Source organism: Drosophila yakuba, chromosome 3R, assembly GCF_016746365.2.
Source record: "Drosophila yakuba strain Tai18E2 chromosome 3R, Prin_Dyak_Tai18E2_2.1, whole genome shotgun sequence".
Lineage (NCBI taxonomy): Eukaryota > Metazoa > Arthropoda > Insecta > Diptera > Drosophilidae > Drosophila > Drosophila yakuba.
Window position 1 is genome coordinate 22,027,351 of NC_052530.2, and position 24,852 is coordinate 22,052,202.

The 24,852-nt window shown below is 45.3% G+C and overlaps 4 protein-coding genes across 13 annotated transcripts; all 4 read right to left on the minus strand.

The window, feature by feature from the left end:
• Positions 1 to 1,020: 1,020 nt before the first annotated feature.
• Positions 1,021 to 1,705, minus strand: LOC6537891. Its single transcript, XM_002098396.4, has 2 exons — positions 1,550 to 1,705; positions 1,021 to 1,479 (listed from the first exon to the last, which is right to left on the minus strand). Exons 1-2 carry the CDS (start codon positions 1,614 to 1,616, stop codon positions 1,205 to 1,207), a joined length of 342 nt encoding a protein of 113 aa, XP_002098432.2. The 5' UTR covers positions 1,617 to 1,705; the 3' UTR covers positions 1,021 to 1,204.
• Positions 1,706 to 8,478: 6,773 nt separating this feature from the next.
• LOC6537892 (G protein-activated inward rectifier potassium channel 3) lies at positions 8,479 to 13,010 on the minus strand. Of its 8 annotated transcripts, none has more exons than XR_001454011.3 (6): positions 12,677 to 13,009; positions 11,967 to 12,238; positions 9,740 to 10,014; positions 8,902 to 9,684; positions 8,720 to 8,838; positions 8,479 to 8,656 (listed from the first exon to the last, which is right to left on the minus strand). XR_001454011.3 is itself a non-coding variant. In XM_015193076.2 (5 exons), exons 2-5 carry the CDS (start codon positions 12,236 to 12,238, stop codon positions 8,559 to 8,561), a joined length of 1,428 nt encoding a protein of 475 aa, XP_015048562.1. In that variant the 5' UTR covers positions 12,703 to 13,010; the 3' UTR covers positions 8,479 to 8,558. The 8 variants fall into 8 exon arrangements, 5 of the variants coding, with proteins under 5 accessions (XP_015048562.1, XP_015048563.1, XP_002098433.2 ...); XR_001454010.2 differs by having other exon boundaries at positions 8,720 to 8,835; positions 12,677 to 13,006; XR_001454012.2 differs by lacking the exons at positions 11,967 to 12,238; positions 12,677 to 13,009 and adding an exon at positions 11,562 to 11,780 and having other exon boundaries at positions 8,720 to 8,835.
• A 419-nt stretch (positions 13,011 to 13,429) lies between these two features.
• On the minus strand, positions 13,430 to 14,796 carry LOC26536351 (serine/threonine-protein kinase DCLK2). Its single transcript, XM_015193078.3, is given in 2 exon segments — positions 13,430 to 14,277; positions 14,280 to 14,796. Coding segments are annotated over 2 exon segments (990 nt in total). The 5' UTR covers positions 14,703 to 14,796; the 3' UTR covers positions 13,430 to 13,710.
• Positions 14,797 to 15,995: 1,199 nt separating this feature from the next.
• LOC6537894 (juvenile hormone esterase) lies at positions 15,996 to 24,469 on the minus strand. Of its 3 annotated transcripts, XM_039375138.1 has the most exons (8): positions 24,394 to 24,469; positions 22,045 to 22,221; positions 18,813 to 18,917; positions 18,162 to 18,298; positions 17,206 to 18,104; positions 16,973 to 17,142; positions 16,632 to 16,912; positions 15,996 to 16,570 (listed from the first exon to the last, which is right to left on the minus strand). In XM_039375138.1, exons 2-8 carry the CDS (start codon positions 22,195 to 22,197, stop codon positions 16,381 to 16,383), a joined length of 1,935 nt encoding a protein of 644 aa, XP_039231072.1. In that variant the 5' UTR covers positions 22,198 to 22,221; positions 24,394 to 24,469; the 3' UTR covers positions 15,996 to 16,380. The 3 variants fall into 3 exon arrangements, with proteins under 3 accessions (XP_039231072.1, XP_002098435.2, XP_039231071.1); XM_002098399.3 differs by lacking the exon at positions 24,394 to 24,469 and having other exon boundaries at positions 22,045 to 22,263; XM_039375137.2 differs by lacking the exons at positions 22,045 to 22,221; positions 24,394 to 24,469 and adding an exon at positions 20,181 to 20,736.
• Between the last annotated feature and the right edge of the window lie 383 nt (positions 24,470 to 24,852).

Sequence of the window (24,852 nt, forward strand, 5' to 3'; positions counted from 1 at the left end):
GCGTGGCTAAGTTCGAAGATTGACGATCGCACATCGCGGCCATCGTCGGACATTCATAAATGAGCAATCGCCGCAGTGTATCGCATTTCAGTTAGTGCAGCTCAGCAGCTCAGCAGCTCGGCAGCCCGAACAACTGCCACAAATTACACGCAGCCCGGCGACAAGGGGCATTAATAATTTGGCCAACTAAATGCAATATCGAAGCCGCCTGGCAAGTCTTATCAATAAAACTGTTTGCTGGCCACGCCCGCACACACGCACTCGCAGGCATAGCCCCTCGGCTCTTGTCCCTGATTTCGATTTCTGTTTCGATTCCGATTCCGATTCAGATGCAGATTCCGAGTCCGATTCCAGGATGACAAATTGCGCAAATCCATGAGATAGTTTTTGGCTCTTAGCATTTGCACGATCGCCGCGGCCGTCGTTGCATAATGTGCCGCCTAGATTTGTATCTGCTGCATGCGCCATGTTGTTGACTCAAAACGCTGTCAAAACGGCCAGCCAGAAATGATTCGTGCGATAAAGCGCCCAAAAAGACAACGGCAAACAAACAAATGCAGCAAATGCAGCCAGCATTTGGGGAGTTTTTTGGACTTGCAGTTTCTCGGACTTGGGCTAGGCCCGCACCACTGACCGCCGGTCAGGCACGGACATTTAATAAACATTTTTGCACCATTTTTCAGCCGCCCGTTTGGCTGCCGCAACCGGCGCAACTGCGGCTGTCACTTCGGCTAATGGCCATCGTTAGCTGGTCATCTGTGGCCGGGCTTATCAATTTATCAGCTCGACTGCGCGGCAATTAGCCAGTCTAAGCGTCTAATTAAGTTGCGCCTGCACCAGCAGATACAAATGCTGATCGATGAGGCAGCCTCACCAACTCGCAGATGGATGAGCAGTCGCTGAAAAGGCTTAGATGGCGATAGCCAGACATGGCTGTGATTTGGGCTAGGCTAAGCACTTCACTCAGACTTGGCTTGGAACTTGCCCAAATGCTTTTAGATGCCTTGGCAAGCAGAACAATCTTTTGGCACACGGATACCAGCTATTGTTAATCGTTATCCATCTTTTATTTGATTATGAGAAAACTTTTACAAATGTAAAATTCTGCGAAGCACACTCCAAGGAAGATCGGACAAAAGTGTTTGACGATAACATATAAGTATATATAGAAATATATGAAGACAAAAAATTATCACAATCTAGTCTAGCGCCTGCTTGTCAATTGTACTTCCCGGTAGAGCTGCTCAAAGAACCAGCACTCCTGTTCCGAAAGTGTCAGCACCAGCGTGTCCATCTCGGTTGCGGGCAAGGACTCGAGTTCCTCTGCAGAATCACTGGGCGGAGCTGGCTGGATGTCCGCCCTGAAATCGCGTCTGCAGAGGGGACATCTCAAGTCCCGACCCAGCTCCAAATACTTCCTGAAGCACGCCGCGCAAAATGAATGACCGCAGGATATGCGGTGCGGATAGCTCTGCTCATCTAAACAGAAAATGCACGGATTAGAGGTCATGGTCACTAAATGGGTATCCCAAGTGCGGATCTCGCGTACTGGCTGCACTTGTGTCACTCTTATTTTGTTCGACAGGTTGTGGAATACAAAATATAGGTACACACATGTAGGTAACGCTCTGTAGGTAAAATAAAATTTATTTTTCTAGGGTTCCCAGTCCCTGTGCCATAAATTTTTGGCCTGCTGTGATTTAGCTACTTTTAGCAACATTTAACAAGTTAACTTATTTATTGAAACAAGTTATGGAACAAGGTAATTTGGTACATTTAACAATGAATAAAGCGCCAAAAAGTTGATTAATTTGAAGAGTACTGCAGGAGGTCGTGATGGGATATCTGGCATAATGCCGAATGCCGACATGTATCGATAACATTGTTAGTAGAGGCAACACCTCGCCACTTCATCCCACTGGCTGCACCCAGTTCTTGATGAAGTTCTCATTGAGATCGTGTTCGGATCGCCGCAGCCCGTTCCCAGGCAGCTCTTTTGCATAATTCCATTTAATCTCGGCCAGAGTTGAGGGCAATTTTCAATTTGCCTTGCCGAACGGCGACGCTCCTGTGGCTGTTATTGTTAATATAATACGTCGTCGTACTGCCATTGTTGTTGTTGCTGTGTTGTTGCCATTCAAATTGCATTCAAATCAATTACATTCGAACTAAACATAATTCATGTGGTATGGGTTAATACAACAAATTACAACTGACATTTAAGCAGAAACATGAAACGGACAATTTAACATGAGCCACAGCCAGAAAGCCAGAAAGCCAGAAAAAGAGAGACATAAAGCCGAGCTCCACAAAGGCAACATTTTGGGGCTTACTGGGCTGACTGGGTTGACTGGGCTGGCTGGCAGGCATCATATGCAGTCGAGTGCGGCCAAAAAGATACAGATACGAAAACCAAAAACCGAATTCAACTTGAGCTCCAAGTTGAGCCCAGCCGCGGTCGGCAATCAAAGCATAAGGCTGTGTGACCTTCAGTATTCGTAAAATGAAAATAAACAAAAAGACTGAAAAGGCACGAAAAAAGTGCAGCCCCACCACACACAGGCTAAACAACAATAAAATTCTTTTCTCACGATTGTTGACTTTAACACTTGCAAGGGGAAAAATGACCAAAAAGCAACGTAAAAAGTTTCGAGTGCGAGGTTACACTTGAAGAAAACCAAAGTGTAGAAGTCTAATCACTTTTTAAGCAAATTTATATCACTAATAAATTCAAAGCACACTACAAAAAGATTTAATCTTATTAAAAACAAACACCATATAGCTGATGATCTCCAGCGTCCTTTTAGTAATAATTACTTATTAAAAGTAATACATTTTCATTTAATTACAAGTGTTGTCCAAGTGTACGAGTATTCACTGTCATTGCCTGCGAGTGAGAAATAAGCCTCAGCACAATGAAAATGAGCAACTGCTACTGGGAAGTGGTTGCTTGCCCGATCTTGCGACAAATTTGCAAGCGGCGATCTTCAGGCGGAAGACGTTGAACTGCCCTGCTCCACATGCATTTCAATGGAAGCGCAATCGAAGTGCAGATAAATGTTCTGGTCAGCTTTTGTTTTACTTAATTTTATGTGCTTTGCATACTTTCGCAGCGCATGGTATTAAGCATTTTGCCAGCGTGCCGAGCTCATTTATTTTTGCTGCACTCTGTTTATCGATTGAATGCATTCTGGTTTTTGTCTTCTGCAATTAAGTGAAATTTATGTTACTGCTGGTTCGTCGCTTGAGTCTTTTGTTTGCGGGTCGCGCGCCAAGGCACGTAAATTGCCAAAAAAACAAAAAGTGATACACAGAGACGCAAAAATGTGTTTCCTACTTAGCGTGGGCAGACAGTAAGCCGGCTCTGGTACTTGGCACTGGCCAGCTCACATTGGCTATCCTGGTACCCAGCTCCTCGACTCCTCAGCTCCTCGACTCCTCATTTTAATCCGCCGCGTTGGTGGCGTGCATACATAATGCATAATTACCGGTTTCACTTTTCTCTCTCGTCTGCGATTATCTTGGCATGCCATGGCGTTTTTATTCCACCGTACAGATATTTTATTTTACAGGCATTGCGGTTTTATTGCCTCGCTCGTATGGTTTCTTAATTTTTAATTTTTATGATGTGTTAATGGATATTTTTGTGACATGACCTCCTGGCGTGCCGTTGTCGTTCGTCAAGCCCTGTCCATCCCATCCGTCCGACGGCCAGTATTAAGTTCAAAGCCTCCAAGGAGATGGGGGATAATCAGCAGAAGCAGCAGCAGCAGCAGCAGGAACTTGCTCCGAGTCCCCAGTCGTGTATTATGCAATCTCTGGCAGTAATTGAAGCTATTTAAATCTTGTTACATGGCAAGGACAGTGGAACAGACCAGGGCGTTCATCCCAAAAGGGGCTGTCAATCAAACTGAGTGGCTTAGTGCAGGCAGTGGGCGCTAGATGGCGCCGCCACTGGCCCTCTCCCATTTGGCCAATCATCGCGGTTAAGTGAGCTCCACGTAATGCGACCGAGTGTGACCCAATTCCATCGCATCCCGGCTGGCGGCTATCGACTTGTCGCTCAAATTGCACGCACAGAGCCCTCGGACGTGGACTGATTACAGGGCCCAGGGCATGCAATTTGCATCAATAAAACTGGAGGCGAAGAACTGGTATCTGCAATCTGCTTTTGCTGCTCCTGCTGCTCCATGTTGCTCCTGCTGCTGTAGGTCAGTTTGCAGAGAGCAAAAAACAAAATGCAAAAAGCAGTCCAGTCCAGGCGTTGATTTGTTGCCCGCTTCTGCATTCTGGGCCTTCAATCAAGTGACGATGGGCGCAAACAAGCAGCAGATGGACTCATGCCCCACCCCGACTTTCATCTCGGCCGCGTCTTAACTCAAAGCTTCTCTTATCGGATAAGAGCCAGGCCGATGGTTTGACGGGTGTCGGTTTGGCCACTTGATCGGCCAATAATTACTTTCTCTGCTGCGCGGCCTGTTATTGATTTCGTATGATTGCCGCCATAATTTTATTATGCATCATTAAGATAAAGCGGCCCCAGCCATTTGCAAATTGTTTACAGCATATGGAATCATCTTGAATATGCCCAAATCTCCACCCATCACATCTCGTTCCACAAATCTGAGTTCATTTTCACAGGCCTGCGAAGTAAGACTTTCCAAAAAGCCAAATGCCCAAAACATTATTATGTGCAAATGTGAAAGGGCCCGTTGAAAAAGCCATCAAGAAGTTTGGAGGGAAATAAAATTACACATTTGGTTATTGGTCATTTGCATAGAAGCCTCTTATAAATGTTACTTTTTTACGAATGGCCCGAAGTGATTCACATTTTATATTGTCTAGTGACTGCAAGCAAGATTTTGGGGCCTTTGAACTCTCTGGTCAAGCATCCAGTTTCATCAGAAAACCATCAAGCATGAAGGTTATAATTTTGAAAAATTAAGACGGCTTTTTATCTGGAACCCGTTAAAGCAACCATGAAGGATAAGCGTGCAAAAATTAAGCAATAACTGGAAGTGACTCTATACAGTATAATTCCAGAATGCTGAAAGTGCAAAACATCAAACCTATTCGATTTGAATGATCTATAATTTTCAAAACGGTAACAAAATCGATGATGTAGGCTGATCTTCTTTGAGTAGGGATGCCCTTTTAATATACTTCTCTTTTAATAAACACTTGTGCACAAGCTTATACATTGTTGTATTTTTTTTGTGTCAGTCGAAGTTGGGTAAATTAACTTCACTTCACATCAGAAATCCACCAAAATAACAGAAATTTACGGCCAAGAAGGAGGAAGGGGAAAACTGCAACATCCCCGCAGACTTCAAGTGTTATTTTCTGACAGCTCGGACGTCAACTTTAAAGTGAGATCTGTCATAAAAGAGCCAGCGCCGCTTTTGATTTTGATATTTTTGGCGGGTCTTTGGGAACAAAAAATAAGATCGCGATATGGGTGGAATAAAAAGCTGCGAGACTTGCAACTGCCCAAAAATGTATGCAGATTTTTAATTAAAGCGCGTTATCAACAAAGCCCGGCTACAGCAAAATAACTAAAATAAAAAAAAAAGCAACGCAAACCGGTTGACCCGATAGGCAATTTGGTCGGGACTTCAGACTCGACATTTTGATCGTCTTGGAGTGGCACTTCCTTAATTGGAGCAAGCATAACAACAAGTGCAAGCGCTAATTTATTATGTTATTTAATAAATACAATTAATTAGGAGGGAAGAGAGAGAGGTAGCAGATGGGGAGCTCAACAAAAACGGGCCATATAAAAATTACTTAATAATTTCGATCAAAAATAATTAATTTCAATATTATTCAAGCAGAGAGTGGTTTACAGCCGCCGGCAATGGCAGCATCTGATCATCAAGTTGAGCATGTCAGCGGCAACGGCGTGTTAAGCATTACTCTTGGCCAGCCCTTAACCCCTCCCTGGCCAATTGCGACATAAAAATGCTTATTACTTACAACAGAACATGCAGCAGGCCCAGCGGCGACTCACAATTATATATACATTCTCGTACATACCATTTTTTGGCATACCTACTCTCCTGGTAACTTAAATCAATTGCGGCATATAGCGGCAAGGTCCAAGCTCCAAGCTGCAAGCTCCAAGAGTCGACCTGGCCCAAAAGAAGATGAGGAAGATCTCTTGGCCTGTTCGCTACGCCTGAGTAATTTCGCTTTTTTGGCGGCTTTGTCCTTAGTGGCAAATGACTTAGTGGAGACTCCTGGCCGGCGGTTTATGGCATTTTATGCTACTTATGCAGCGCTGCTGCGTCCCCGAATGACCGTAATTAATCAATTTGGCCAAAATGGCAGCAGAGGCAAAGAGGGCTTACAGATTGGTCAGCGGCAACAACGTCCGTGTAATAACAATGAAAACAGCGTGTGTTGCTGACCGACTCGCCTGTGTTCACTGTATTCACTGTATTCTCCTGTACCCCATTGCCGACTTGTACTGTACTCATGCATATCCGCACACCATAAATTATGTTCGCACAGGGTTAAGCGCATTATTTAAGCATTCATCACGCGCTCTCCCCGATCCCATAGCTCAGTTTTGGGTCCAGTCTTCAGTCTCAGTCCTCAGTCTCAGTCTCAGTCTGAGTTGGAGTCTCAAGTCCCTGATGGAGCTGGAATCCCCATTGGCCACCGTTGCTGTGTAATAATTTTTGAAATTTATGTAAACAGTGTTGATTATGGATGAGTTATGTAGCATGTTCTACCTTTTGTTTTGTTCGCACTGCCGGCCGCAGTTAATTTTAAGCTTGTTTTGCAACTTCGTTTATCAGCTCCCTTCCTCCAGATCTTTGGACGCAAGAAAAAAAGGCCACCTGAGTCATCCTCCCAATTGATGTCTTTATTAGGCTGCAGTCCCTGTCCCTGCCACTTCGCCATCAAATTTCGGATGCGGGGCAGTGCTGCTGAGCTCTATTAATGATATATTAATAATCATTTCTCTCAACTTTATCAAGAAATCCTTATAGGTTTGGTTAATCAAATGTAGTTGCTCCAATATCCAACCTCCATTGGCAGATGGGCAGATCCATGTCAACTTGGAGGAGCATTCAACATGGTTAGCCTGACAAACGACGACCACGTTCATGCATTGTTCGCGTGTTTGTGCAGCACATTAAAAATTACACGAGAAATTGTTTGGCGCAACTGGCAAACGTTTTTGTTTTTTTTTTTTTTTTTTTTGGGTGGCTTGGAGCGGGAATTATGACCCGCGGGGCCAAGTGGCTGGAGTTGAGCCATTTGGGTGGCGCCTTTTGTCTTTGAAACGTGCCACAGTCGGAGGCAAAGTCGCAGTTGAAATCGCAAGAAAATACTGTGCCACATGCGGTGTGCTCGTTGCCTGCAACGTTTCATGCGCGAATAATATTTTAATTCTGTCGATCAGCCAGCACGTTCGTCGAAGCCAATCACACACAACAGCCAAACGACCATCGACATTTATGGCCCCCCCTCCCACAAAAAGCCCCAAAGTGCTCGAAACGCCCAAAAGCGACGCATGTCACAGGGTATTGTGGGTGCTCGACTCCGGCTAATGGGGCTCTTAAGCATATGAACTGATAAAAGCGACAAAACATTTAACAAGTAATTAAACATAAAGCTCGCCCCACATGAGTGCCTAGTTGGCTGGCTGGTTGGTTCTGCTCCACCACGGCACAACTGTGCCCCAATGTGCCCCAAACTGGGTTAAGGACGCTGCACAGCACTCAGCACAGCACTACTGCACCACCGAACCACTGAGCCACTGAGCCATTGAGCCACCATTCTGCACTCCACCCCTTGGGACAGCCCCCGCCTTTGGCAGCCAACATTCATTTCGATTTCGTTTGCGTTCCTATTTAGTTTTTTATGCCAATTTTTTTTTGCTTTGCCATTTTTCTATAAGTTTTTTCGGGTGAGTTGTAATAGAGTTGCTGAAATTTGGCATTGTATTTATGGCCCGGGCATTGGGGCATACCAGGCATCTGACCCACACCCACATTTCATTAGATATCCACCCTGGGAGCGGTGATAAATGCGATAATAAATATTCAAGTTGTTTTTCTGTGAGTGTTATAATTTAGTGTTGATTAGTTTGCGCAAATAAGAGTTATTGATTCAATTTCAATTAAAAGGATATGTATGTTTCTCCCAAGCGCCATAGCCCCGCACTACGATACCCTCGATGTGCAATACTCACCCTAGTCCACTTTTTGGGGTCGCCCACGAACAAAAGACTCCAGCAACGAACTTGTTTCGCCCAGCGAGTGCTGTGTGTTTGTGTGAAATTGTGTGATCGTGTTGGGCTTTTTTTTTAGGCACCTCTTGCATTGATATGCCCGAGTTATTAATGATGCCTAATGAGTGGGTTGGCCCCCAATGCAACTGCTACCCTGGCTACCTGGCAGCGAGCGGGGCAATTATGTGTCATTTGTATGCACAGCCCAAGCCCAGGGACATGCAATTTGGGTGTAGACTCTGGACTAAAGCGTTTATTAACTTATTTTCGTAGGGTAACTCGTACATTTAAGTGCGTGGATAGTCGAGGAGCATTACAAGGGCACCGAGTGCTGCCAGCGCAGGCGGCTTTGTCTTCCAGGTGTCTGATAGCCGGAACTGCAGGAGCACCTCGATTGAATCGAGGGGGAAGCTGTAATAACGATATCTCACAATATTATGGGTCACATTTCAGGCGGTGAGGCATTTAACTCACATGGGACAAACACGATTACAAACTATAGCAACACAGGGGACAAAACACTGCAATCTGCGCCTAGGAGGCCTGATCAGAATGATTGTGGGACAGTTGACGCATGGTAAAGGTGGTTTCTGCTGGACAAATCACAATGGAAATCAAAACGATGGAAGCGCAATCTTCTCCTCTCCAACTCTTACCTGGTGTGCGGAATCCCTCCTGGATCTTGTAGATCTCGTTCAATTCCCGTGCACTGCACAACGGCGTGTCCACCTGGGTGGTTTCGTTAAATCGACCATAGTCAATTTCATAGGCCTGCAGGTCCTTGTTGTACAGCACCACCGGATCGAAACGATGGCCCCAAAGGATCTCAGTGTTTATGTAGCTGGATCTGGCTTGGGTGCTCTGTCCAGTGGACTCCACGGTGCCCTCCAGTATCACCACAATCTCAAACTTATCCTGCAGCATATCGGTGGCGTTGAGATTATAAAGCGGTGAGTTCTCGTCGATTTTGTGCTCGATGACCATGGGCCAGATGAAGAACAAATCAGAGCCAGAGTCATCGGTACCGATCTCCAGTTCTGTGAAGTACTGCGTCATCACCTCACCCTCCTTGGTGCTCTTTGTCCTTATCAACTGAGCCCTCACTCCGGCTCCAATGATGTGGGACTTTCGCATGTCTCCCACGCGGAACATCAGCGATAGGGTGCCATCCCGCTGGCAAATTACGGCGTGTTTGGAGAACAACAAAGTCTGTGCCCGCTGCTTGGCCCTCGTCATTTTGGCAAATACTATTCCGGCCATAAATGCTGAGGACATCACGCCGTAGATGGACTGGAAGCACATCATAAAGATGGCCTCTGGACACTCGGGCGAGGTGGTGCGCACTCCGTAGCCAATGGTGTGCTGCGTTTCAATGGAGAACAGGAAGCAGGAAGTAAAGCCATCGATTGCCGAAACACAAGGCGCCCAACCAGATTCCTCTAAAATATGGAATTCTCATATAATTGTTCAGTTCTTTATATGTATCTAACAAACCTTGGTTGTCTGGCAGATGAGGCTCCTCCAAGTCTCCGTGTGTGTAGATAATCAGCCACCAAATGAGCGCAAAGAAGAGCCAGGAGAGGATGAAGCTGAGTGCGAAGGCCAGGAGAGTCCAGCGCCACTGCCAATCCACCATAGTGGTGTACATGTCCTGCAGGAATCGAACGCGGCGTCTTTGCAGGTGCTTCTGCACCACATTGCAGTCACCATTCTTGAAGACAGCTCGTCGGCGAACTCGTCTCATGCTGCCAGGCCGGAAATTGCGAGATCTGCGAACAGAAAATCACAGTATTTATACATGAAGCCTAAAAGTGTGCAATGTATTATACATCTTTTGGAGCTCATTTGTAGCGTCAGCCTCCGTTGTATTTAGAATTTTATATAGAATTTAATAAGCAGGGCTTAGATATAAGAATAACTGACATCGTATCTTGCAAACTGTTTTTCTAAGTTTATATTTGTCGAATTCCTCTAACCCTTATTTGTTCAGAAATCCTTTTGGATCTTTCCCATTACAAATGGCAATGAATATGATTTCTATGATTTATGCAAGTGTCAGATGAAATTGGATGTCTCGACATCGTGTTTTTTAATTTGCGCAAATTAAGTGTGCGCTTTTGCACTCGACTGTTTTTGGACTGGACACGCGAACACGAGAAGTGCATCTAATTAACACAGTCGCGAATGCCAATGTCGCAAGGCGGACAAATCGGACAGATTCAGATCGCATTCACGATTCAGGGCAATCTGACCCATCCACTCTTATAACACTTAATTACAGCTCTCCCACAAATTGTTTGATTTATTACCCCTGCCTGTCACAGCAATGCATTTTGAGAGGGCTGGATACGAATGCACAGGTCGATTGCAGCACCCACATGAACTCGCATTTCTCGGATGCCAATTACCTTAACCCCACATTGACACTCGCACAAGTCGATTAATTGGCATTGTGCCGATTGCATTAATGCCGGCTAATCAAATTTAGAGCTCAGCTAGCTAAATTTGTGTCAGATGAATCATTTGTTGTAGAATCGCTTTGTAGAATGTCGGCATTAATTAATTACATTTTTGAGCGGCCCACGCAATAAACAAATAAGTGAAATAAAATCGAAATAGCTAAGCGGTGAAGAAAGTGTCGGGGAAAAAGGGAAGCTACATCCGATGGGAAGTCGTTTGGCCAACCGTTTAGCAGGTGACAAGTGTGAGAACAAGATGCTGTCAAGATTTGGAAAAGGCACAAAAGACAGTACACCCGGCATGTAATGAATCGCATTCGTAGAGCGCCTCTAAATCATTTGCACTGCAATCTGCGGGCAGGAAAGCAAACTAGAACCGTGGGCGTAGCCATATAAATTACAACCGCAAACTGCGAACGGCACTCTGCTAATCAGCTAAACAAAAAGCCCAAAAGATGCGACAACGTGACACGGACGCACTGCGTCGCACTGTTGGAAGTCAAGTTGTCGGCAAGTTCAAGTTGAATGTCAGGCCCCTTGACGAGCTAATTACTGAACGGAAAGCCGGCGGAACTTTGAGTAATTGGGTAATTGTTGCCCCAAGCTCCTATTTATACTTTGGCAAATAGAGTTCGTCGTAGGAAGTGAAAGAACGTCTAAGGAAAATCAGATATCTAATTTAAATTTTAAAACGTTATTTAGGAGCTCTTTTAGTTTACGAACATTGTCTTTCTTACCTAACCTTAGATAAGCATTTGTTTCTACTTCCTACAATATTAACAAATATCTGTTATTAGGAAAAATGTTCTTAAGGATGCCCTTTTGAATCTAGAGATTGAAATCAGAAACTTGCGCACCCTTTGGCCAGCGAGTGGCTGGATCCCTTCAAGGCCTCGTAGTAGACTCCCGCCTGCGAGGGCGTGTGCGAGATGCCACGCATGTACTGGCGCTTCCACTCCTTCATGTTGGCGAAGGTCTCCTCCTTGTCGCCGCCGACAAGGGTTTCCGCATCGGCGGGATCCTGCAGGACCTGGACATCGCTGAGCGGCACCTGCATCTCTCTAAGACGTTCTAACTTCGCGTTGCTAAACTAAACTAAAGCTCCCGCTAAACTTTTTCGACCAGGCCGACGTTAAAGTGGTCTGAATTTGGCCAAGCAATTAGAGCAGCTCTAACTAATCGACACTTATTGACCCAAACACTTAGGCCGGGAAAATAGCTGAGGGAATAGCTTAGGAAACAACCACAACTCCTCCACTCACCTGCAGCTCGGTTGGCGGGTGAAGGGCTTGCCATTTTGCGATAGGCCATAGTAGCTGGTCGGCCTGTTCGGCACAATTGTGATGGGATAGGATTGCGGATTGCTGATCACACTGTCCAGCGAATCGGGATCCGCTTCGATGGCCTTCTTGAGCGGTTGGTTGGCCTGATCGCCATTAGCTCCATTTGATCCATTTGATCCATTTACCTGCGTTGTTGTTGCTGGGGCCGTGGAGGTGGGGGCCGCCGAGTGGGTGGAGAAATTGAAACGCATCTGTGGGAGGTTGAGGTGAAGGAGTTGCCTTTTTCAATTAATTCCCTTGGCGTCGTGTGGGCAAACAGAAACTTGTGATAAGTGCAACACAGGTGCGAGAATCTATCTTTTTTTTCTTTAATTTTTGCCAAACGTCGTCAGCTGATTCACACTGATTTTTTGTGGTCCGCTGGCAAAGTATACAGCCATACACTTTATCAGTTTATTTTATTTATGGAATAACAAGCAAACATTTACCACATTATTCAACCATATAAATAGCAGATATTCGCCACATTGTTAAGCGATTTTTATAGGCAGCTGCATAAAATCCAGACTTGAGTTACTGAAATTTAAAGCGCTTCCGCAGCATGTTTAGATTTTCGCACCTTACTGTACTTTTCACAAGATCCGAGGTAAGCATTTGTAAGCACGTTTGAGCTTAAGCAGTTTTATCACCTTCTAAATATGAAATTGATTTACACCTTTTAATCGAGTTTGTGTTAGATGGCCATTGTTTTGCTAAAGAGCCTCAACATACTTCTGGCACGATGGCATCTTGCGAAATAATAATAGTTATAGTTTCACGAGCTCCGTTTCGTTCTGTTTTGCCGACGCGTGTCGTTCCAGAAATGAGATGATCTGAGGACTGGAGATCAGAGGGCACTCGGTGCTCTGTCCACAGAAGCCGCAGCCACAGAGCGACTGTCACAGCGAATCTACGGATCTGCGGATCCGCAAGTCCGACCAATGGATTAAATGACGGCCGACTGAAAGAACATTTTTCCAACTAAACAAAACTTGCGAACAGAAAGCGCTGAGCTGTAAGTGACACAAACACACACACACACACACACACATGTTCAGGAAGAGAGAAAATTACACACTGCACATCGACGATGCTCTCACAGATACTGATACTGTTTCACCGAAAGATACAACTTGTGGCTGCGCCGCGGAAAAAGTTCAATTGAAATGATTCGTAAATTGAAAGCGAAGCGGAAGATAAGCGCGATAAGCTCATCTTATCAACGAAATCAGAAGGCAGAAAGCAGAAGGCAGAGACACTTCTCAATGTAGGCGACCTTGAGCCCCCGACGAGGAAGGGGTGGCGCTGGCTTAATATTCTATGAGCCCCCGTGTGTGGTGTCGCAATATCGATAGGTTGGTCCGGAAAGTTCTGATTTATCAGATACTGAGACTGCCGCCGCATCTCCCTATTTAAATAGACGGCGCAAACAATGGCCCTCGCTTGTATCTTGGCTCGGATTCGAGTACAAGGTGTCGTATACGTAATATCACAGTGTTTACCGTCGACTCACGCGCATTTTGGCTGCATTGTGCAAACACAAATAATAAATAAATTGTGACGTTAATAACAAATATATGTGTCCATACAAGTATCGCTGTGCAGTCATCGGTAGTGTCATGCGTAGTTAATTTTGACGGCATTAAGCCAATTAAAACCGTTCACTGCCACCATAAATCTTGACCTATTGTGCTCGGCCTAACATGAATCTATTCAAAATGATTGCAAATCTAAATAATAAAAAAAATTTGGTAACAGCGCTTAGGGCCGAGAACGGATGCTGTCCGAGCTCAGCGATGGTGGAACGATAGATGGGATTGCTCACTAGCAGTCCGTCGATCAACTGGCTGGCCTCTGGACTAAGGACTCCCTTCATGTCCTTGGGATAGCTGGGCCCACCACTCATGATCGCAGCATAGATCTCACTCGCATTTTGACTGTCACAAGCAAAGGGCCTCTGGCCGCAGAGCATATAGAACAGAGTAACTCCCAGCGACCAGGAGTCCACCTGGTGATCGTAGCCCGACATGGCGATCATCTCGGGCGCCATGTAGCCTGGAGTGCCGCAGTAGGTGTACAAGTCGCTGCCAAGATAGTAAGTGGCCAAGCCAAAGTCCCCTACTTTGACCATTTCGAAGTTCCACACGCCGGATGTGAAGCAGACCCGCAGATTCTCCGGCTTGATGTCCCGATGAATCACCTGGAGCTGGTGCATATGCGCCAGTGCCGATACCGTGCACCTCATCACCGATCTGGCAATTTGGGCATCATGCTCTTCAGGCTTCCACTGTACAAGCGCCGTTGGCGCCAACGCTTACAAGAAGCCATCATTCGCTTGAAGTCCTTGTTGACGCTGTACTTGAGCCAAACCATTTCTTCGTTTTTACAGCAGCAAATCACAATATCGGTTTCGCGGAAACTACTCAGTGATGTTATAGGCGATCCGTCAGTGCGGCAGAAATGCTCGATTACTGATCGCAGAACCACGTGGCGTTCTAGTGACTGGGTGACTCCTTGGAGCAGCGCCTGCAGGTCCTTGAAGTAGGCACGAGAGATGGCCATGTTAACGCCTTTAAAGTGCCTATCTCCGTTCCGTAGGAAGCACACGCGCAGCGCTTTCTGCTGGAGTGGTGGACATAGCCGCCTGGAGTCAAAACAATTGGATTGGTCCGACATAACGCGCAAAAATAGAAGATTTTCAAAATATATAAAATATACAAAAAGAGTGTAGGTTTCTTAGAAAGTTCATAACTTGTGCTGTATCACCTAGCCTAGCTTACCCAGTTTTTAAAAGCCATCTCGGTTTCCATGCGGTAGAAACAGGCGTTTTTCGCTCAATGCTCTTCCGCAATTCCCTGCCCCAGAATAATTTACGATCCACTAAATTGTGAATGGCAGCGACTGGACGCGAATGAAGAGCGCCAAAGCCGCTGGTATAATTGAATAATCAGCTTTGTCGCCCAGTGTGTGTGCAACCCCCGATATATCGTGTACTTGGATGAACTCGTAGCTGCCCCCTTGATAATCCGTTGGCGGCCACTTAAAGCGCGTCAAGTGCAAATTTGTAGTCCATCAGAGTGCCACATGGGGATCCTCCTGGGGTGTAATTGGTTTTGAAATTCACGCAACGGCTATTTCTGTAATGGTCAACAAATCGATTCGGTTGACTTTCTCAATTAACCACCTGTTGAGAAATCTGTATATTTATTGCTAAAATGAGGCGAAAAATTAAGTTGAACGCCAGGCCAATGGTTTTTATCTGGATCACGTTTAGGCTAAACACAGCATTCTGCTGCTCATAGTATATATAGAAATATGAATATTTTATTGGGTGATTTTAAGGAGGCAGTTCATAAACCTATGATATGAAATTTTTATGTAGCTTTCTTCAACAAGTCGCTACAGTTTTAAATGGGGCACTCCCCGAAAATGATCTCACATTACTTACTTTAATTTTACTTTAATACTGCTAATTTTTTTAGCATTTTCATCCTGATTTCTAAAAAAGTCTGTTATTGTTATCCTGATTTCCAAGGAATGTATCTTTACACATGTGTAAAATGAACATGAAAACATGTGTAGAATGACATAGGTTCTTGTATCGGCTAACTCGTCGTTTCACACGATTGTACACAAACCTTTTTTTTTTACATTATTGTTTTTTACATGTACAACGAATGTAAGTTACATTTTTAATGTTATTGTTAAGAAAAGTGATTAATACGAAATTTCAATTTATGGAAATCGCCAGTTTGTTGCAGGAGATTGCCGCACCTATTCATACGCCCAAAAGTGTTCCGCCTCCATTTTGCTCCCTGGCACCACTACTGAGTAGTGGGTATCTGACAGTCGAGCATATCGACAAATCGGTATCTCATACTCAATTTGCATTAAAGAGAGGACAACAGCCTTTTGAAAATGCTACTTCCCCCAAATTTAAAACTCTTCAACAAATGCAAAGACAAGGGCTAAAATAAAATATGTTTAATTTACAATAACATCGTACGTTTAGACGTTTGCATTATGCATTAGATAGACTCTGACTATTTACACCTGGTTATTGTGGATACACGTGTAGTAAGGAAAGGCATCTCGACGTTGGGTTATGTGAAAGTGAATAGGTGTGTTGGTGTGGATAAATGCTGGAACACTTACAAACTAGTTGCTAATAATATAGCTAAAAATATAGCTAACAATTTCTACGAACTACGAAAATTGTACAATGAATTTTGCATTTAAATATTCTGGGTTTCGTGCGATCTTTCACAAAATGGCAATACGAAATTACAGTGTGTGTGTGTGTGGGTGAGTGTGTGGTATGTGTGTGGTTTTGTGAGGGTATTTTGATGTCCTTTTACATGGCAGCACCATTGTAGTGCTGATACATCTCATCCCAGAATCTCTGGCGCTCCGGCTCGGGATTGGTTTTCATCGCCAGATTGGCTGAGATGTCCATGTAGTTGAGACTGTTCATCACATTTGTGGGATCGATGGGCGCCCACTTGGTGGTCAGCACAGGATCCTCGGTATCCGGCGTAGGGGAGCTATAATTTGCATTAGTTATATTCTATAGAACGTTTTCTTTCTTGCATCCTGACTACTCACCCATATTTGGCGAAATTCGTCCACATGCGCACCATTCGATTCTTGACCTGCACCTCCATCGACTTGGGATCCAAGCTCAAATTGAAGAACCCGAACTTGAACAGATAGCCCAGCTCATCGCCGTGGCATACACCAGGTCGTGGAATACCCAGCATCCGTTTGTAGAGCCCCAGGGATCCGTCGAAGGAGAAGCGGTACATGTAGACAGGTGCGTTTCCATACTTGGCGTGATTCCGGGCCGTGCGACGGATGCCCTGAAGGAACATGAGATCCGTGAGAAGCTGTCAAAGAAATAAAGTTAAGTATTATCTATGGTCTTGTACTCAGCAAGTCTGACTTACCGCAATCATCTCGTCCACCGATTCAATGCCCACATGCTTGCTGCCCAAATAGAAGGATCTTATCTCGCGGGTCACGCGATCATGAGATTGTGTCACATTCAAATCCTGCGGAACCAGGCGGCCAAAGTCGTTCTCAATGATGCTCAGCAATTGCGGATTCTTGCGAAGTCCTGGTTAAAATATTAAAAACTCATTAAATTTGTTACTCCACATGTCCTTAGAAATGATCTTACTTCTGATGAACAGCATGGCCTCGTGTGTATTGTAACCCGTCATATAGGCCACATCGCTATTGAAGTTCTGCGAGTGATACATGTCGCTTGGGTGCTGAGTGAGGAAGGGCTCCTCGTAGAACAGTTCCTCCTGGGAGTCCTGATTCCAATATCCCTCCACCACGGGCACAAATGGCAAGCCAATGTTATTCCGCTGATCCTCTGCCGTGATGGTGGTGGGCGCAGCTTCAACCAATTTCATGGCTGGCACTCGTCGTAGAAAGTCGAGAATATCCTCGGTCTTATTGGCACCCACGTAACCCAAATTGGCAGCCAGACGAGCGGCGCGTTGGCTTGAACTGGCGGACATGGACCAGGGATTCAGGGCCGATCCACTTTGGGAAATCGCTCGGTGGAAAAGCCCCTTTGCCTGGGGAGACAGCAGAAGCAACTGGACGGACGAAGCTCCAGCTGATTCTCCGAAAATGGTCACCTGACTGGGATCTCCTCCAAATGCGGCTATGTTATCCCGCACCCACTTCAGCGCCAGCACCTGATCCTTGAGGCCCTGGTTGCCGGGAGCATCGGGTCCTGCGGTAAGGAAGCCCAGTGGACCTAATCGGTAGTTTAGGGTGACCAGGACTATGTCCTCAGCCACTAGGTAATCCGGTCCGTAGAGGAAAGAGTTGCCGGAGCCAAAGGAAAAGCCGCCTCCATGCAGCCAAACCATAACAGGAAGCTTTGGCTGCTCTGCAGACTCCTCATCCTTGGGCATTTGGGTGGTGAACACATTGACGAACAGGCAATCCTCGTCTCCCTTGAACGTGTCCAGGATCATGTTCTTGTGCGGACAACTCTGACCTTCCCGCGAAGCGTCACGGATGCCGGACCACGGCTTCTCCGGCTCCGCAGCACGGAATCTTGTATGAAAGATTTAGTTAGTTTCCAGCTTGTTTGTCTTGGGTTTTGACACCTACCTTCTAGCTCCTGTGGGCGGTGCTCCATAGCGCATTCCTTTGAAACTGTAGTAGCCTCCACGTTCTCCAGATCGATACTTCTGATAGCGACCCCTGACTTTGCCCAGCGAGGTAGTGGCCACAATCTCACGCTCTTTCTGCGAATGATTTTGGCAAACAATGTTAGTCTATGTAGTCTTGTGATAAGTTTAGTTGTAAAATTCAGTTTCAACTGAAGAAATCAACTTCAAGGCCCACGAATTTGGCTGCCACTTGCGAATGCAAAAAATCTGAGTTGCGCAACCAATTTGCATCGAAGTGCGAACGCGAATAGAACCGGCGCAAAGAAGTATGCCATGTGCTCGGCCAAAGTTGCGCAACCATCGCCTCGGTCAATTTCCAAAAAGCCAGTTTTCCGCCTCCAGTCACCTGCCAGGTTCTTGACTCACTGGCCATCTAGGGGGTGTGTGTGCATATGCCAGCGTCTTTCTTTGCTATTCACTCGACCTCAGCCCCAAAAACTGCAGCTGCATCCATGTTTGACCACCTGTCCATGTTCACGTCCAAGTTGAAAATTGATTGGCCACCACTTTACAATTCGGCTATCCAAAGAGGCTATAAACGCTTGGCATTTGGCTTGGGGGCCATGTTGCAAGGCCGTAAGAGACTCACCCGCAGAGATCTTACCACCTCCTGGACCACTCGCATGGCCCTCGATGGCAGCAGTTGGACAAGCGAGTTCGGATGCGATGTCAGGGTCTTCCAGGCCGTCGTCTCCTGCAATTGAAAATTCCGAACAGTTTTAATATGCACTAAAACAAAAACTGTTACAAGTACTAGAGGAAAAACACCACTAGCTTGATGTAAAAATAACTTTTGATGGAAGTTGTACATCACATCTGATTGAGCACTCAGTTAAGAGCCTAATATCATTATACTCTTGTTTGTGATACGAAATATGAGATGCATGTATTTTGCCAATGACAATGATCTTTGTTGCCGTGCAGTTGACAGCAATTTAGGAAACATGCAAAAAATCTGGCCCAGTCCAAGTTCATCGGGCTCGATGACATTTTTTTGGGGCTGTCCGATTTGTAAAGCGGCGTTAACTGTCCACGGGCAACCTTCACCGACTGCGTCGCTTAATTGAAATGCCATTTGCATAACTCAAATGCTCGGCTTGCGGCAATTAGGCAGCGGTATTAACATGGCCAACACCAACAACTGGAGTCACGTGCTGCCCCCAGAGGAAACGCCAATCTTGCTGATTCCCAGACTGAATTTGGGCGTGTGTCTCGGTCTAAAATGGGCTCATATTTGGCTGTGATTCATGGCACAATTGGGCGTCAGTTGGTGGCTGTGGAGCACCGAGATTCAAGTTCACCTCTAACACTGTTGTTATGCTAATTACTAACGCCGCATACCCTAACTTGGGGAATATAAGGCACAGCCATCGGCATGGAGTACAATTGCCAGCAAGGTATTCGGAAATCGGTTTGTTTATTTTTAGTTTTTTGGGCATTTTTGTGTGTGTGGTCTGGGGGCTATGCTAATGTGGGTGTAGCTGGTTTATAACAGTTTCCTATCGAGATCCGATCGATGTTGGCTTTAATTATAACTGTTTAATGCGCTCGTTGGCTGTGTGTGTGTTCGATAAGCAAACACACTTTGGCTTAAAAGGCGCTTAAGAAGTGGGTCATTGTTCAACGCATAAAGCGCTTTTTGAGAGTGCTGGGAAAATAATTAAACTATGCCGATCAATCGTTTGGTTTTTTGATTCGGCTTTTCGGGCTTCAGCTGCTCTAATATGCAAATGAGTGAGAGCCGGACAAGCCCAGGCAGGCAGGCAGTAACAACATCTCTGGATTGCATTGCAAATCTCGCATAATAATATTTTCGCCGCTTACAATGCAAACATTATGCAATGGGTGCCGCTTTCACGCTAACACGCTCGAAAGCCAAAAAATAAATGCGAAATGAAATGCAGATAGAAAGCCAGCGATGCAGCGATGTTGCATAAGAACCATGTTCAATACGAACCGTGGTAGAACTGCTCATGTGGGCCATTTGCCGCATATCCAGTGACCCGGAAGCATTTGCGCTTTTTGTCGCATTTTCCGGCGACATTGTTGTAGTGGCGATTAAAAAAAATGCTCTGGCTTTGCCTCGCAAATCTTGCAAATCACCGCCATGCGAATCGAAACCCTCCTGCGCATCCGCCTCCGCCGCGGATGACTTTCTCTGCTCGGTGACTATGATTCGATGGCCGGATTCGTTCGGTCGCTGCACACAAATTGCCAAGACAATTAGACCGATGGCCAGCGAAAGAGCCGCAATTGCCGCGATCGCCGCTCCACGTTGCCAATTCCGGGGACAGGGCATGACGAAAAGTTGGCGTGGAGGGAAGGGACTCGGCTCTTTTGTTTTATGCAACCGTCAGACAAGCGCACAAATTCGATGCAGTTCGTTCCGACAAGTGCAGTGGTACGCGGAGCCGTAAACTTTGATTTATTGAACTCGCACCGGAGGAGTGACACACGACAAACGAACAGTCACCGCAAAAAGTCTGCCACACTTGGCTCTTTGCTCTTCCGACAGCAACTGTTGCGCTTTCGAGCGTCTGAAGCCTTTTGAATTAAATTCCACTTGCTCCTCGATTTTCCTCGAATTTTCGCCTCGGTATGGCAGTCATTAAAAGTACCGTGGAAATGGGAAAAATTTCGGGTATGACAATGCTGGATGCCAAAGCTAGTTGCTGGTATAATTTCTTTACTTTGCTGAATACAGTCATTTTTATAGCTTATAACACATTAGTAACATTTGAATCATTAGAACCATTAAAGCTTAACCTAACTAGATCTTACGAATTTATTTATAGATCTGGAAGATATACCCAACTTTTTTTACTGGGTATCCCCTGATCGAATATGCAATAGGATTGAATTTCTGCCATCTTGTTAGTGCTGCACTTGTTACTGTCTGTCCGTCGGCCGTTCGGTGTTTTAAATACATTTTTTCGTTTGTTTTGTCTAGTTTTTAGTGCTTGTAATCATTGTTTTTATGGCCGGGTTATGTAAGGCACGCAATGGCCTAGTGTACATAGGTACATTTCGGGTACATTGTTCGTTCGTGCATTCTTTTTCAGTTGGACCGGCTTGTCGTTGATGTTGGTCTTTTATCAGTCAATGTTATCCGACCGGCAAACGGAAATGTATCTCCGGCTTAATTGCCTAATTAATCAGCTATGGCCTCATGATGGGCATAAATAGTTGAATATAATGGTTAATATTTCAGTGCTCATATTTGTGCTTTTAAAAAAGGGCATTGTGTTGCAGCAAAGTTCATGTAAGTAATTCGCTTGCCAAGTGGCTGCATTCCAAATGTCATGCGCTGCATGGCTAATTAATTAATTGCATTGCCGGAGAGATTCGTTTTCAGTGGGGCTGCCTCAGAAGGCCAACTATTATTCGAAGGCAAAAGCTTTGGGCCACTGGCTGCCTAATTAGCAGGTGCCAAAGAGTATTTTTCACGCGCTTCACTTCCCACTTAACTCCGTAAAACAATAGAACCGCGAGGCATTTGCAATTGACCAGGCTTATTTGCTGTTGTTGGTGAGCCATAAAGCCCATTAACAGGCACATGTAAATGCAGTGACCGGCAGCCAAACAACTTGGCCAAAACACTTGGCCATAAAGCGACGTCTTCGCGGGTATTGAATTACTTTTGGGGCGGCGACAAATTTGCGACACGATGTCAAAGTCACACAACTGGCCGAGTCAGCCGAAATGGCCAGAACTGGCACGCTTTGTTAAGATTCTTTTGTCTCTGCTAAATTTATACAAGCTGTTCTTAGATCGCACCACTATGTATGTATGTGGCTAGGAATACGGGTTCTTGAACTCACCTTAAGCTGGTTGGATATCTTCCCGGCACGTGCGATTGCCGTGCCAAATGTGGACGGAGCTATGGCAATCGAGGAGCTGACATCACAGAAGAGTATCACGCCCAATGCAAGGAGCAGAAGGCTCAGAAGCGGTCGAAGTCCAGCGGTTGTCATTGTGCGTTTTCTTGTTGTCTGGGTCTGGGTAAACAAATCGGAATAATGCATTAGTCGATGGCCCGTGTTATGGCCAAATGTGTTTGCCAAACGTCAATGTCCAAGCCGAAAACGAACCGAACCGAATATCGAATCGAAGTGCGCAACGCTTCTGAGCCAACTTCTTGGTCAGGGCCAAGACAAAGACGCGAATGTCAACAGCTCAGCTCGACTTGGCTTGGCTTCGCTTGGCGTTTAAACGCTCTTGCGCTTGACTCCGCGGCTCCACTCAACTTGGCTGTGAGCCGAGCCACTAACTTGGCTCAGTTTTCAGTTTTTCCACCGCCAGTCAGTCGGTGGTGGTCTCAATTTAAATTGCTTGCGATTATTTTCGAATTTGTTCACAGTGCTTGTCTTGAGCTAATACACACATTATTCAATTTTGTTTTGCCGCTGTTGTTTTTATAGCCGTGTTTTTTTTTTTGTTCCCTACGAGAGGTCACTAAATATTTTGCATGCTCACAGGGCGTATGATTAATTAGGAATTCATATCGCTGTAGGTTTATTCCACACTATGGCGTGTATGCGTATAAATTTATTTAATATATTTTTTTCACATAAAGACACAGACCCAATGACAATGGACTAATTGAATGGCAAGACCGGAAATCAGGGCGAGAAGGTCTCGAAGAAGCTGACGAACTTTATTTGTGGTATTCATAAATCTGTTAATCAACCAAAAATGGAAACCTTTTGCTCTAGCTAGTAGGGGTGTTAATTATTGTTCCGCTTCCTTAACAGTTTCGTTAAACTGGGCCATAACACATATATGTACAACCAATATTGGCAATGCACACGCCCCCAGCGAACCAACAAACCAGTAACCCAGAGCCACTTCCTCCTTTTACAAAAGCCACGACCATTTGCAGTTGCCACAATGCCATGGCAACACTTGCACTTTCCTTGAAAGTTGTCCAACCAGCTGGAGATGCAGAGTGGCCAAAAGAGAGGCAGCTGCCGATCAGCTGTGCGCTTTTCTCTTGGCCATAAAGCCAGTGTATTGAGATTATGCCTTATGATTACAAGAAATATATGCAAATTGGTCTTGGAATTGGCGCAAACCTGCATACAAATAGGCCACGATTGAGCTGAAGCCAACTATTCCAATCGCAGAATGTGGCTATTTTGTAATGGCCAGGCCAATTGAAGAGCTGGCAAGCGCGGTAAGAGAGAGTCGAAGAGGGCCAATACAAAGTGCCAGTTAAACGGGTCGAAAAATCGCAGTGACAGCAGCTGATCGGGAGCTGCAACTGCAACTGGGATCGGGATTCAGGCCGAGAAGGAGTTGCAGATGGAGATGGAGGTGGCGGAGGAGGTGGCGATGGAGGTGGTGATGCAGACTTGGCCTGGAGCCGGCCAGACGGGCTTGCGACGCCTTACGTAAGCGGCGAGCAAAACAAAAAAGGTAAATATTGACTGAGAAAATAACATGAAAAAATTAAGCCAAGCCAATTGACTGAAAGAAATGAAGAGATAAGCGCCAAAAGCGAGAGACAGAGAGAGAAAGAGAGAGAGGGAGAGTGAGAGAGGGAGAGAAGAAGAGAGGTGTGAGAAAGCGAGAGTTTGGCCAAAAGCGATGATGGCCCAGTGGCTTTTGGCGTGCGCCGCTTAACAGTAAATTTCGCTTGACCCATTATATAAAAATGGTAGCCAAAACGGAACTAATTCAAAACTATTTTCAAATTCGCCAGGCCCATGCGCATTCGAAAAGCATCTGCTTATGCTGACACATCTGTTTAAGCCTCGAGTTTCATTAACAAAAGCTGGCTGGCAAATGTTTCACCAGCAAACAGGCAAACAGACAAATATTTGACACACATATTTTTCTTGAACTCTGCTCAATGACTCAACAAGTCGGCAAGTGCAATGCAACAGATTTGTCGGCTAAATGTGTCAACCTAATAGGCAACAATCAGCATTAGATTTGATTAATTCTCGGAATTACGCTGACCACCATTTGTGAGCACTAAAACACTGTATTTGCAGCACCATGTAATTGACTACGTGTGTTGGGCAAGTTCAAGTTTGTGGCCCGAGTCTTCGACTGTTTGGCCCGCCACATCGATTCAGCTGTATTCAACACAATTCGATTCGTTTCGTTTCGTTGCGACTTTATTCGATTTCAGTTTCAGTTTCAATATTAAACTCTTCGCGTACCGGAATATTTCGTGCTCCACGTTCGACTGTCGCCGACCAACTGAAGCTGCGAGTGTGCAGCGGTGCGCTTAAGCGTCAAATTGCTGCGGCTTATACCTTATACCTTATAACCAGCTGCGGCATGCAAAACATGGCCAAGAGTCTGGATGATCTGCTGTAGAAATGGTTATGCGACATGAGCGGAATTCGTAGTTGGCAGTGTAACTTGTACCGTCGTTATTCTGGACTCACCATAACCACAGCACGAACTACAGTATTTTCTTGTATTTTCGGCCTTTTCTTACGTAAATATGTTTCTTATATTTTTAACCAAAATGGCACACTTAAAACTTAACTATGACTTGATTTAAGTCCTTCAGTTTATCAGTGGCTTTTGTTAAATTTATGTGTTAAGGTGGCTACTAATTTTGTAATAATAACAGTAATGATTTGTTTCATTCTAAGCACTTTTCCCTAAAT

Coding starts and splice junctions, on each gene's coding strand:
- LOC6537892 (XM_015193076.2), bottom strand. CDS start 12,238: ATGCGTTTCAATTTCTCCACCCACTCGGCGGCCCCCACCTCCACGGCC. Junction 10,015..11,966: donor ACCCGCCAACCGAGCTGCAG/GTGAGTGGAGGA, acceptor TTCTGTTCGCAG/ATCTCGCAATTTCCGGCCTG. Junction 8,657..8,901: donor GGAGGGATTCCGCACACCAG/GTAAGAGTTGGA, acceptor TCGTTATTACAG/CTTCCCCCTCGATTCAATCG.
- LOC6537891 (XM_002098396.4), bottom strand. CDS start 1,616: ATGTGTGTACCTATATTTTGTATTCCACAACCTGTCGAACAAAATAAG. Junction 1,480..1,549: donor GAGTGACACAAGTGCAGCCA/GTACGCGAGATC, acceptor TTTTCTGTTTAG/ATGAGCAGAGCTATCCGCAC.
- LOC6537894 (XM_039375137.2), bottom strand. CDS start 20,522: ATGCCCTGTCCCCGGAATTGGCAACGTGGAGCGGCGATCGCGGCAATT. Junction 18,918..20,180: donor ACATGAGCAGTTCTACCACG/GTTCGTATTGAA, acceptor TTTCAATTGCAG/GAGACGACGGCCTGGAAGAC. Junction 16,571..16,631: donor ACGAATTTCGCCAAATATGG/GTGAGTAGTCAG, acceptor TGCAAATTATAG/CTCCCCTACGCCGGATACCG.